Here is a 14437-nt window from a genome sequence, read left to right on the forward strand (position 1 = left end):
TTATAATTAGTCAAAGATTCTACCCACAGAGACAGGAAATAGAAATTCTACAATCTATACACAGAAATAGATTTCAAGACACTTCAAATTTGTCAGGCCTTATACTTGTAGGTCTCTGATTCAAGTTTGCTTCAAGTGGCTCGACATGGTTTTGCGCTCATAAATAAATACACCTAATAATGTAAAAAAATATGTCCGAGTTCCACATACACGTCCTCTTCATCTCCAGGGCATTCGTGTCGTGTTCTTTTCACTTGATAGTAACAGTCATTTGGCTCTTTCACAGCGAGAAATTCAGAATATCAAAATGGCACCTGACCGTAATTCTGTGTACAGAGGTGCAGCAAAATAAAGTGATGACCACGAAGCCTCGGGCTATGATCAATTCCTTTCTCCAATGTGGAGAAAAATAACTGCGTAAACTTATTTTGCCCTAAGAAGCCAGCAAGCATCAATGTTTGATTTGTTCTCTTGACTGTATAATCCGGCAACAATTTCGCAGTTTCAGTTGGCAACACGGGTGTAATAGGAGACGTGGGCTTTTGTATATTTAACTTGAACATAATGACAATGAGGCATTTTAACAAACTGTACTCTTGATGGTTTGGAATATTAGAATAGACAGCTGTCCCCCCTGAGTGTGGTGCTTTTCAAACTGTGCTCGTTGAAGCCAAAAAAGGACTGGGCAACATCTCGATGCCCGCTCTGAGTGAAGGTGTTGTAGGCGCGCCCTACAACTGGTGCAACCTTTAGAGAAGGGCAATGGGCTTGCTGCCCTGAGCATTTAGGTACTGGGGCGATGACACCGCGTCCAGGGTGGTGTAGGTTGTGTAGAGGCCCGTGACCTGTAAGTCTGAAAAGGACTGTTCACTGCCACTTGACACAGGGGTGAGCCCCGTCGTCCCCAGGTCACAGTCAGAAAGGTGTAGGGGAGAGTTGCTGAAGGCACCGAGGCTATCGAGGTTAAAGCTGTCATCCTTCATTTCTTCCCAAATGTTTCCTAAAAAGATAAGCACAATTTATGTCATTGATTTTCTTTGTATACAGTTGTATCTGCTGTCAGGACACAATGACTTAAAAACTGCAAACTCCTAGACAGAGATGTTTAATCCTGACCTCTCTAAACTCCTCCCCACAATAAATAATGTCCATTCCCGAGCTCCCTAAAAATATATCGCTGTACATAGCACACGAGGCAAGGTCTGCCCTGCAAACATACCCAAAATAACACATGGAATTACAAATAGCATAGCATGTGCCATCGTATCCCTGCTCTTTATTGCTAGTTACATACCACAAGGCGGGTACTATCAACCCCCCCCCCCCCCAAAAGAATGACATACAGAATAGTTGTGAATTGGCAACTGCAATTTGCTTCCTCGGATGGCTTTGGGCAAGTGGTCCTTTTACCATCTATTTAGCAAAGGAAGAAAGTAAAAAGCTGTCCGACTGCTTGTAAACCTGCTACGTTTTGAGCTCAAGATGGGAAATAACATAACCTCCGTTTTGGTTAAGTGAACAAAATAGCTTTCAATCCCTCTCAACCTGGCCTTTTGTGTCACAATATAAAAGACACCTACCCCCGTTCATGGAGCAGGCCCCTATTACCCAGTGTTATCAGTAAGCGATTCATCGCCTCACCTGCTTTGTGCTTTAAGCTATGGACACAGATTTGACACATGTCCCATCGCACGAAAAAATACGAGCCCTGACAAAATACTGCTTTTAACACCTATCTCAGGAACCATCTGTATTGCCTCATTTGGGGTTTCTGCTTCTGATATTTTCACAAATGTGTTAGGTAGTCTGAAGTATGTCAATATGCCATATTTAAATAAATTGACATTTCAGGGAATAATGAATCATCTAGCTCAGTTTTGACATATCCCGTCCTCATTAGCTCACAAATAAACAATGACAATGCTAGGGCTCACTTCTGAAAATCTGATCCAGCAGGTTATGCTGTTGATCCCAGTTTAATCATGACAGCAACCACCTATTTGGAAGACAGTTGATTCTGTGTACTGTGGATTGGAAGGGAATAAGCATTGGTACCCAAAGCAGTAAGCACCTCCATCTGACTTTACTTCCACGACTGGAAATCGTAGGTCAAGACTTATGATTCGGTGAGGCAGGGTTACCTTGTAGTGCAAAGTCCATAATGCTCGGGTCCAGAGCATCCACCTCTGTGTTCATGTCGGTTGTCACGTTCAAGAAATCTACAGCCGCTTTGTTGATTGCTTGCTGGTGAAGAGGACTATGGTTGATATCGTGAATGGTGTGAAGCGGCGGCGTCTGCGCGGGGGCCGGAGAGGCTGCAGTCATGCGGGACTGAGTCTGGATCTGGTGATGGAGAGGTATTGACTGTAAAGACAATGTCATGACTGCATGAGGCTGTAGCTGGGGAAGAGGAAGCCTGCCGTGGTTTGAAGCCATGTGTGTCATTGTTGAGCCATCACCATCATGATGTTTCTTAGCCGGCCTGCAATGTTCAGGTCTGTCGGTGATCAGTCTGTCCAATTCGTCTGTAAAAACATAGAATACAAATTAAACTCTACAAGAGGGATCGATAATGCTGCCAGGTGGCTCCTAGTTAGACATTGTTGAACCATGCTATCAGCTTTTTTAATAGTGCTTAATTGGTTATGATTTATAATGGATTAAACAGCCCCCAGACCATATTCCTGAACTACAATGTTACCCCCCCCTGCACAAGTTAGTTCGAACGGTTGGTTTTAGTTCTTTTTTGTTACCAAACAAAAGGCATTTCCACAATCCCTTTCAGAGCTGGGTTGACTATTCTTGAAAATAGTACAATGACATAGGGCTCAAAAAGTGCGATGCACTGACACGACTTTTTCTGAAAGTATTGAGGATACTGAGTATTACTATGCCACTGTATAACATGTTATTAATGGGTCTACAGACATATGATATGATTGGGGGGCATCCCCCAATGCTTTGCTAAAACAGTATTTTGAAATATGTTGTGTGCAGTGCTGGTAACCTGTCTGTTTCCTTGTCAATACAATAAATGTCAATAAAAATATGTTCTTAAAAAGAAAACAATATGATGGATTGAACAGAACAGAATTGTTTTATGGGCCAAAGTGGCATGCATCAATCACACCTAGATGGCAAGGCAAAGATTCTAGGGGCCAGCTCACAAAAAAATAAATACTCAATTCAGAAATCTAGGCATCATTAGGCCCCTTCTACAATTTGTGTACATTATGAAGTTTTATAGGATTCACAGACATACCCAACAGCATAGTTGTGTATCAAAATCATATTGTAGATTTCTCCAACTGCATTACTCTTACTTCTGAACAATGCCCGAAGGCAGCCTATCTGTAGGGGTGTTACAGAAATGTGCAATTGTTCATAACATTTTTAATTTTCAGGTTCAATTCTTCTTTTTATACCAAGCTGGAAAATATTTTTCTAGTTTGAAACTGCTATATACGTTTTTGGTGCTTTACAAGCTGAATTTGCACACTTATTCCTGCACTGCAGATTGTCCGCAGATGCAAATTTGATTGACAACTGTTCATTGACAATTTTCATTAAAAAAACTGAGCTACTCTTTGGGGGGAGGGTGATACCCTACTCAAGCAGGAACCACAATATCTGTCAGGGCGAAACACAAACAAATCCCAAATGAACACATGCTTAATCCTCTGGTAGCGTTGCCTAAAGAAGGAGCAAGGGTTTTCGTCATTTTTTTAAAAAATGCACCATACAGTGAAGTCACTCCAATAGACTTTCCAGTCTACCTTCCTCTAAGACAGGGACCGATTGACACTTTGTTATACCCTAGGTATTGGCGTACCCAAGGTTCTATGTGATTGACTGTCTGAAGCATGTCACAATGATCATTGTTTGCAGGTTCAAGTAGTAGCAAGAAGAGCTGGGAAGTCAAAAATTGCAATCTGCTTCAGTAAACAGAGCTATAACTCATTAAGGTTTCAAAAAGAGCTACCACCGGATGTGTGCTCTAATCAATGTTTTTTGAAGAGAAGAATCTTTCTTTCACTCTGGCTGTTACTTTTGCACATATTTGGAATACTTGTCTGTGGGCTTTCATTTTAAAAGAAGGGCACCATGCAGTGAAGTCAATCCAACAGGATTCCCAGCCAACCTTCCCCTAAGACAGGGATCTATTGACACTTTGTTTTTCCTCAGTATCGGTTTATCCGATATTGTATGTGATTGACTGTCTGAAGCATGTCGCAATGATCACTGTTTCCTGGGTTCAAGTAGTTGCAAGAAGAGCTGTAAAGATTGCAATCTGCTTCAGGTTACACTGCTAAAACTCATTAAGGTTGCTAAAACTCATTAAGGTTTCAAACAGAGTTTTCACATGATGTGTGCTCTAATTAATGTTTTCTGAAGAGAAGGATCTTTCTTTCACATTGACTTTAACTTTCGTGCATATTTGAAATACTTGCCTGTGGACCTTCTGCCTTCTCAATTTGAAAGCACCTGCCTATTTAATTTCAGAGAAACCACCTATGTCATTCTTGCCTTGCTCTGCATAGGTAAATGCCTAGATCTACACACGACTCCAAAGATCCTACAGGTTCAATAATGGTTCTCAATTCTTACTTTCTGTAGCTACAGCATGCTTAAAAAGAGGAGCAGCAACTTCAGATGCAAATAGCTAACCTTTTAAAGAATCCTGCTACAGATTCACAAATATTCCTCCTTACTACCATTTTTTGTTCTAGTAAGTCAGGGACACATGGTTCTTCTTGGTGGGTCAAAAATGTCGAGCAATCCACCATTGTCACATTTGAAGAGGCAACATCTTCCAGGTCTAGATGTTTAAACACACCACACACACATTACTACAATGTGACCATAGATTATTCCGAAAGAAAGTGTAAACCTAACTTGGAAGCAAGCTCTTGCTGTAATATTTCAGTTCTGAAATGCTAATTGAAGAGGTACTATGGAGAAAGGCTTATTTAAACAAAGTTAGGCTGAGTGGCCTGCTGTAACTTGCTGCCTTTAACTACATCCAATGGGAATTAATAGTGTCGGAGCAGTTTTTTTTACCTACAAATGTCCTGCCCCCCAAAAAACGGTGTTTGGGCTGGGTTTTATATTAAACATCTTCTTCCATTAACCACTTTTCTTTAGCTTGTGGATGAAGCAAAATAAAATCAATGAACTATTGAACTCTAAGAATGACATGATTATCTGCTTTACCTTACAAACATGGAAATCTTTCATGGACTTACCTGGATTAGCCATACTCCTGCGAATTGCTGGTAAATCCTTTCGCTTCCATTTCTGCATTTCTTCTTCCATTTTATCAATTTTTGCAGGGTTGAGAGCCCAAAGACAACCTTTTCTGGAGGATCCACTCATCTTATTCTCCACTTTCTCAAAGCATTTATTCAAGGAGAGGTTGTGTCGGACGGAATTTTTCCAACCATCAGGTGCTGTCTAAATAAGACAAAAAGAAACATTATAAAATGTCTTCTACATACATTAACATAATCACCATAATTGAGATATGCAAACTAAAAAAATAAGGAACTCCATTCTAAGTTTTCTTTGAAGTCTAGTGTGATTTATTTGAAAGTTCTCTTTGAAGTCTGGTGTCATTTATTTTAATGGTCCAGTTACATTTGACATTTAAACAAAAAACAAACGACCCTTACATTTGACATTTAAACAAGAAACAAACTACCCTTCGTACTCTTTTGTGCTCCATTTTCCTCCCCCTTTCCTGCTTCCCTTCAGTATTTTCTTTGCTTCAAACGTGTTGACTCCTTGCTTCTTATTTTCCTTGCTTTTGTTTTCCTCCTTTTGCTACTTGTTAATAATCCTCCTGTACTACCTCCGCATCTTAGCCTACAACCCTGAGTGTACTTACTTCTTTACCGTGTGTTTAATTATGATGGATCATATCACTGCTTGTTACACTAAGCATCAAACTGTGGTATACTTCCTACAGACATGTCCACTAAATATAGTAATTAATAAAAGTGACATAAATATTGGCCTATTTTAGGATAGGATGAAGGTTATGTGAGCTGAAAAACATGTGTCACACCCATCTATGTACTCTTTTCTATTTGCACAACTGCATCAATGCTCAATTATTGAAGTAATCTATTAAAATAAATTGATGAAATCCATTAAAGCTTTGTAGAGTTTTTATCAATTAGATTATCTAGGTTGTCAACTCCATGTTATTAAAACCACTTTAGTCAAATTCTTAGGGTACATTGGTAAATATTTATCGGTTTGCTTAATTTTTAAAACAATGCCAGTGCTTACCTTGAAGTATGGGAAGTGTTCCTTCATGAAGCTATAAATCTCGCTCACTGGAAGGCTTCCAGATTTACTGTTCTTCAAGGCCATTGCAATTAGACAGCTGTAATAAAATAGTGCGATATCAGGGCCCATTCTTCAGCCTCACATTAATGACTCAAATTGTAAAATATATACAGATCTGAAGCCACACTGTACCCCATACCTGCCTGCTCGTTAATAGTTCTACATTTAAATGCCCACAAATATTCAAAGAAGTGTACAAAAAAGTGATGGATTGGATACTTGAATTCATTTCAGCCACTGGTAAATAATTGGGCTGCATCCCAGTCCATCGTTTTTTCACTCATAAAGCCACCTTACATTTGATCCAACCATTTGCAAATCAGTCTTTACCCTGTTCCAATGGGAGCAGTCCAGCCTTAACTGCCAAGCCAGGTCCTCTCTGAAGTGGAACACAAGAAACCCAAGACCTGTTTCTTCCTGATTGGGGCTCGTCAGTCGGGTGCAGTTTGGTTCCACTAGCAAAGTGAGCACGGGCCCATATCTGGGCAAACCCGTCGCACTTAGGGAGTCGCACCAAAGTATACCAAAAAGAGATGGGGAACATGATTGAATTAATCTCAGCCACTGGTAATTACTTGGGTACGCATGGTAGTTCATTGTCCACAACGATGGAGTGGAATCTGGCCCAGAGTGATTGCAAGTGGCTGAGATTAATTCAAGCATTCCATCCATTGCCTTGTTGTTGCAGCACATATAGTCTATGCATACCGAATTCAGAACGAGGGATTTTCTCATGTTGTAAGGACCTGGAGAGATTTGCTGGTGAGATATAACTTGGCCAAAATGCTCCAATTAATTTGTTTACACCTTCACAATTTTCCACAGCCAAAGGCACCTCATTTGATATTGCATCTTTAATAGCCTTATGGATCTGTGTGTGCATTGTCGCTTAACACTCTAGCGACTAGTCTCGCTTAGATCATTTCAATGTGGTTATGTGCAACAGACACTAAATTATCAGTATGTCTACAAAACACTGATATCTTTGGTGTGAAAGCAAGTTAATAAATGGTAGGTGTTTATTGTACAGAACAATCTATTTCTAGCGCTATGTTGACCTTTCTGACTTTATAGCACATTTATGAAATTAAGAGCTTGAGAATTTGAGAATAGTCAGATTTAAAAGTCGAATAGAATATGATTTGTTCATACCCCTGATCCCTGTTGTGTTGATGTGCTGAGGCCACAAAACAGAATTAAAAATGTATTTAAAAAAATACGGAAGCAACAGTTTGTTTTTGTGTGAAACGGAAAAGGGGATAACCTGTAGCTTACATTTCCTTGTTGATGGCAATGAAGATTAGAAAGTGCTATAAAATTTACTTTTGTCTATCTTCCAACATTGCAAGTGGAAGGTCGAACTTTAAACGTGTTTTCCGAAAATATCAGCACATCAGACATACAAAAATCTACTGGTGCGATTTTCCCAAATCAAACACAGAAATCTTACATTTTAGTAATTTTAAGCCACACATTTGTTTTGTGCTGTCGGTGGGGTGGTCGGTTTGAAGCAGTTGAAATCCTAAAGCGTCAAGCTGAAGGCATTTATAATACTTAACTTTAGAGCTGTGTTATGCAGACAAGATGCATGGTACAACCTCCCATACTATGCGGAAAGGTAAAGTGGCTGATTGTCAAAAAATGAGCTTTCACAGTATCACAAATGTTTTGCACACTGAAGTTAGGTTTGCAAAATAAACGGAGTGAACAAATTGAGGCTTCAGATTGATAGTTATAGAAACCAATATTCTGATGTTGAATGCTCATAAAAAACACTAAAGTGTCCTGCACCAGAAGTGAAAGGTTTTAAATGTCTCTCAGACATTGATATGTAACCTGGAATTAAATTAAATACCCCTTTGCTGAATTGAGAAGTTTCTTCATAATGCAGACCAAAATGATTTTTTATCCACAGCTAAGGTCACTGATTTCTGCAGCCTCTTTTATGGAACCAGTGAAGTCCTTAATATTTATTGGGTACACTTGGAGGCAGAATCATTAAAAAGGTAACACATTAGTTACATTTAGTATAATATGAGTGCATTGGTTTGAGGCGACCACTGCTGTGTTTAGCTGAACATCATCATTACCTGTATGAATAGATGGGCTTTGGAAAGTTTTTAGGGTGCAAATCCTGAGCATTGTGAGGAGTGAGACGTGGCTGCGAATACTGGGTTGGAGATCCATATGATGCTGTATATATTCCTGAAGGTGAACACTGAGGATAAAAAAAAAACAGTTGCAAAGATTTGCGCTGAAAAAAACATACCTTGGATAACATGAATGACAAGGTACAAGGAAGGAAACTTGACCCTAAAAGAAAACAATGTCATTGAAAGATAGAAGAAAGCTCATTGTGTGTATGTAAAATACATGACAACGCTTGAAGCGGAGGTAGGCGAATCCTTACACTCACCAGCAAAGTTGGGTGAAGCTGGAATCACTCATTCCTGCGGCTGGATGTCGAACCCAAGATGATTGGGACATAAGCTGCAGATTTTTATTTTCCCTACTGCCCTGAGTGGTAACACAATCTTTGCAATTTTGCAAACATATATCCCATTCCACGCTGCCAGAAGTCAGACCTTGGGGCTTCCACTGAAAGGCATCTTGTTGCTTCTATCTAATGCTCCGAAACAAATGTGAAGTTTTTGTGCAGAATGGAATGGGGGACCGTAGGAAATGTCTGTAAATGTTTCCAAACAAAAAACAACAACACGGTGCTCGTAAAGCCTGGATGCTCAATGCCTATCACAAAAAGAACCTACACAAGATGACAATTGTTCTCATCTCCACCTCAGAAGCAACATCCTAGCTCTGTCATCGGTCTCTCCAGCATTATACTGCACCTTCTTGACAAGAGTCCAGAAGAATATACAGTGCCTTGAAAGCCCGGATGTCCAAGGTCTAATCTCAGAAGCAGCTTCATAGATCGATCCCATCAATCGCTCCAGCTCCATGCTGCACCTTCTTGGCAGAGCTATATGCCTGAATTTCTAAATCAACACCAGCACAAGTTTCAAGATGTACTTCCCACGCAAGACTAAGAACACTGAGCATCAGTTGCCCAGGTTTGGTAGAGTGAGGAAGTTCTTAGGGAAGAATGCTTCAAACGAACGCCCAGATGATGGTTCTGTGTCATATCTATGCTGCAAATTCTCTACGAGCCAGCATCCCAGACATTTTGATCAGTCCCTGGTAAGCTTTCCTTGTGTTGGTCCAAGTGTTCAAAGGTGTCTAGAAACACAACGGGATAACTAAACACTCTCAGAGACCTCGAGAGGCTCCCTTTTCTGGCCAGCATGAACTTCAAGGCTTGCTACATCTTACTGGGCAACTTACAATAGCATGCCAACTTGCTTAGTGACTATGATACAGGTTTGCAAGACTCACAGCAGCAGTACGGCTGTCCTGGAAATGCAGAAATAAAAAACCAGGTGTCAGGCCTTCTGCTAAGCTTCTAGGTTATGGAACTCCATACCACTATAGATACGTAAAGTACTATCCATTCTCAGTGACAGAAAAAAACTGAAATCCCTTGTTGAAAGGTCACTGGACACATCTGAAGAGAACACGCTCCATAATACCCTGATCCTGCTCCCTTTCCTGGTCCAGCCCCAACACACACAACCCACTCCACCCCTCAGTCTGACTCACAGCCTTCCCATTTCTCCCTGCCCCTCTGGTATGACTCTTGCCATGCCGACCTTTCACTTGCCTTCCACGTTGTAAAGCGCTTTGGGGCATATTTACAAGGGCTTTATCTCCACTTTTTTGGCTTACAAAGCCAAAAAAGCGGAGACAAAACCAGCGCCCTATTTACAAGAGGGTGCTAATATGCATAATCGCATGTTAGCACCCTTTTTCCCAACGCCTCCCTTTGCATCTCCAATGAGATGCAAAGTGGGCATTACTGGGCGTACCCAAGATGAACTATCTTTCAAATATCGCTGATGTTTACATCGCGATATTTACAAGGCAGCCCACATGATTTTAGCAAACATTAGGTTTTGGCGAAAACTACAGTTTTCGCCAAAACCTAACGAGGCATATTTACTAGGGCTTTATCTCCGCTTTTTTGGCTTACAAAGCCAAAAAAGCGGAGATAAATCCAGCGCCCTATTTACTAGAGGGTACTAACATGCATAATCGCATGTTAGCACCCTTTTTCCCAACGCCTCACTTTGCATCTCCAATGAGATGCATAGTGGGCGTTACTGGGCGTACCCAAGATGGACTACCTTGCAAATAACGCTGATGTTTACATCGCGATTTTTACAAGGCAGCCCACATGTTTTTAGCACACATTAGATTTTGGCAAAAACTTCAGTTTTCGCCAAAACCTAACATCTGCTAAAATCCTGACTTAGCCATCCCTAACATAGAGGGTGGATTATGCTGATACGACCCTGTGGGTCGTATCAGCAAGATTATCGCCCTTTTGCAGGGATCATCGCTGGAAAACCAGCGATGTACCCTGCAAAAGGGCGAAAACCTCGCTATCTCTGGAGTTGTTATCGCCCTGGAGTAACACGTTGTTAATAACGCGCTACCAGGGCGATAAATACCAGAGATAGCCTGCGATAATATAATTATCGCTAAGCACTGCCAGCGATAATTATCGCTGGCCGTTGTTAATATGCCCCTGGTTCCTAGATTCATGCAATGTATAGCAACGCAGTGTCCTGATAGAAAATGCAATTTAAGTCTTGATAAATATATGCACAGGACATCTAGCCTTCAAGACAATGAGGAGACAGCGCATTAGGAACAAGTAAAACAGAGTATGCTTTGTGTTCGGCAAGGGAGTGAAATTAAAAGAATTACCTTTACTCTGTCTCCTGCTCAGACCCTAGGAATCCTCGGTGTGCCTGCTGGGAGTCCAGTCGTTCCCCCTTAAATCCATGACAGAGTGTACCTTACATTCACTGCGGTGTAGTGGTTTGTCTTTAAGTGAAGTTACAGTAGTGCCCAACCAGGCATTTAATGTAATTACGGTTTGGGACAGGTAATGCCTGTAACTTTACGAAAGGGCACCTATCTCTATCGGAAAATCTGGCAACACGGTCTGTGAAGGAAACTAAGAATGTTTACCCCTGCAGACTGATACTGGACGTACATGGTCTATCCTCTCCTACGTGTTCTGAGTGCCCTCTGCCCTGGGATTTAAGGCAGGGATTTTGGATGCCTAGCAAGATGGGAAGACATTGAAGGGCTCATATATTCTATACAATTCATAAAGACTTAACAACTCACCCCTACAGGGTCTTTTCGACCAGGGCCTCCTGAATTATGACTCCTTTGTTCAGATGTCCAAAGACAGAACATGTCACTTCACTAGAACACTAACCAGTTGGGTTGTTTTTCCAACATCAACAGCACTGTACGACGGAGACCCTGGTATACAGCCACACATATTGCGGTTTTACCTGTGGTGTACTCTGTGAAATGGTGTACACTTGCTGCGAATGAGGATGGTACATGTGTTGCTGAGACTGGAGACTGGTAGGGTGTTGTCCACTGATGGTGTACTGGTTCATCTGCAGGAAATGATGTGGAGATGAGAGGTAAATGTTAACTCAAACCTGAGGCAGGCCACTGTGCAATCTTCCACTTGCAAAACAAAGGCAGCTTCCCCCAAAAAAGCGTAGTAAAAGCGTAGTTGTATACTTACGTTTCCCTCATGTGACGTCACAGTATTTAGTCCTAAAATCCCCTGGTGCATGCTGGTGTGCACATGGATCATTGTGTTATTTGGATGCATGCTGTTTGCCATCGACCCTACAACAATATGTAGAGGAACATTAGAAAGACAGAAAAATATTTCCGACAGTCAGTCTAAATTGCATGCAAGTACACTGACTCCTTAATTTGCCCTTGATATAAATAGGTGGAGTAGATTGGCAGTCACAACCTCAAGGCGTAACAACAGGAGTTTGCATTGTAAAAATCTGCCATCTAGTAAAAACTTAACATTCTTTTCAAATATTATGAGATGAATCGTGAGAAAACCGATTTGTAATCCGGAGTGATTATAAAAACGAAGTTTAATTTGTAAGTACTTTAATGAATTTCTGAATCTAGAAATCAAAGAGGCTCTATCATTCCTTAGCTGTAGAAAGCATCATAATACCAAAAAAAACACCTCACTTTTGCATAATTTATAGTGTTTATCATTAAAAATGTTAAGATGATCGGTGAGAAAGAAACAGCTGCTTCAAAAGCAAAAGCAGTAAACACCATTATAACACAAACACTAGGAAAGAAATATAACCTGATATGGCAACGTCGTTGCAATATTGATGTGCAGAGGGAAGATCTGACTGGGCGGCAAGTTACCTGTCTGCTGAAGCACTGCATTCTGGGAGTTGGTGTTGAACTCCATTCTTCCACTAGCCATCTGCTGTAGCCGTGGCACGTCAACAGATGTCAGCCACGACAGTGACTGCAAGTCACTGGGGAGGTCGTCCTCGCTCAACGGTGAGGGGTCAGAAGTCAGGAGTCTGCGGGAAAGAGCACAACAGACCCAATCAGGGCACACACGAGCTGGTGCCATTATGGCATGCAGACTGAGCAGGCTGCAGGGGGCAGAAGACGTACAGCTTCATGCTTTAATCTTCGGCCCAGTTTCATAAAAATGAACAAGACCTGCGAGATGGGTTCAGTGTGTTATGCAGCAAGGCAGGTTCTCCTCTCGAACACTTCACAGTAAGATTACACTTTCTACATAATGATTACAATGGGCCTCCTTATCTTCTTTTGCATTGCAAACTCTATGCATTTGAGAAGGCAGAAATTATGATGCGGAATTGTAAAGTGAAATCATTGTTATGGTGTTTGAGTTTGCGGAACATTTCTGCTTACAGATGCAATAGAAAGATGTACTTGCCAATAGACTGACAGTTGGGCTTTGAAAACAGTTTGAGGGAACATGCACACAGATGTTAGTGAATAGGTACATGTTGGCTGAGGGAGGTAACTGAGTTTCAACAGTGCCTGCGTATGTAGTAAATGCGTGCTTAAGAGTCGCCCTGACTAATTATAGCAGTCTTTGTATCATCTCTGGGATTCGAGGTACAGAAGCCGTCAAGGCTGAAGAGTCCCATCTTTTCAAGCATACATATGTCTTTGGAGCATCCTTTGAAGAAAATACAAGATTCAGTGGAGAGCTCAGCTGTGCAGTATTGCAAACTGGCAGCGGCCCAGACTGGGTTACGAGGTGACCCAGCCCAGCTCAAGTCAGGTTTGTTTTGGTCCTCTGGCTGGTTGTGGTAGGTTATGGTACAAAACACCCTCTCTGTCATAGTAAAGGAGTCGTGCAGGAGCTGTGAGTGTGTAAAGCAAGCCTTTATGTGCTGGAGTCAACTTTTACCTTACTAGTTTGAAGGCGTCTAGGATTGGGGTGCCATAATGAAGACCTATGAATGTGTCATGGAGTCCTACACTTTAGAAGAAAGCCCCAATTAGAATAAAACATCATAAGATGGCACTGCCGGGTATTTCAAGTAAGGATGATGCAAGCAGGAGTGCTGTTCACAAACAATAAGTGATTTTAAGAAGCCTGTGGCTAATATAGGAGTAGGAGTAACCATGGAGACGAAAATAGGGTATGTGGAGTGAGAAAAAAGGCAGACATGGACGTTCTCATAGCGTTTTCTGTATTAATGTACGGCCAACAGTTTTGCGCTTCTCCACTGCATACAATTCCACACAAAGAAGACAACTAAGCTAAAAAAAATTATAAACCATTGTTCTGCCAGCAGACCTTGTACAGGAGTTTTAGTACAGTCACATTATTGCTTTCTGTCAGGTTTTTAAATGAGACCTGTGAATAGAAAGCTCAACGTGGTCTGTTCAGCTACCTGTTCCTCCTCCAAGTATTTTAAGAATGCACTGTAACATACAGAAGGCCTATATTAGGTGGCTCGGCAACATATTCGAATTAAATTCAGTCGGACGCCTGGTATATTCAAAAGGTGAGGAATCTGAATGCAGAGTATCCACCAAGAACATCGTTACCAAAGGCAAGTAACTTTTTCATCTTTGCTATACAGCCGCTGTACATCGAGTGTACATGATATAT

At 41.3% G+C, this 14437-nt stretch overlaps 1 protein-coding gene across 1 annotated transcript in view; it reads right to left on the bottom strand.

Moving 5' to 3' along the window:
- Nucleotides 1–610: 610 nt before the first annotated feature.
- FOXN4 (forkhead box N4) overlaps nt 611–14437 on the bottom strand; it is a 51001-nt gene continuing 37174 nt past the window's right edge. Inside the window, exons 3-10 of the mRNA XM_085633863.1 lie at nt 12694–12857; nt 12029–12135; nt 11784–11894; nt 8445–8572; nt 6295–6391; nt 5247–5454; nt 2142–2525; nt 611–1000 (exon numbers count right to left, since the gene is read on the bottom strand). Of these exons, the coding sequence (XP_085489989.1) occupies nt 750–1000; nt 2142–2525; nt 5247–5454; nt 6295–6391; nt 8445–8572; nt 11784–11894; nt 12029–12135; nt 12694–12857 (1450 nt within the window). The 3' untranslated portion in view covers nt 611–749. The remainder of the gene's footprint in view (nt 1001–2141; nt 2526–5246; nt 5455–6294; nt 6392–8444; nt 8573–11783; nt 11895–12028; nt 12136–12693; nt 12858–14437) is intronic.

Source organism: Triturus cristatus, chromosome 11 (assembly GCF_964204655.1).
Source record: "Triturus cristatus chromosome 11, aTriCri1.1, whole genome shotgun sequence".
NCBI lineage: Eukaryota > Metazoa > Chordata > Amphibia > Caudata > Salamandridae > Triturus > Triturus cristatus.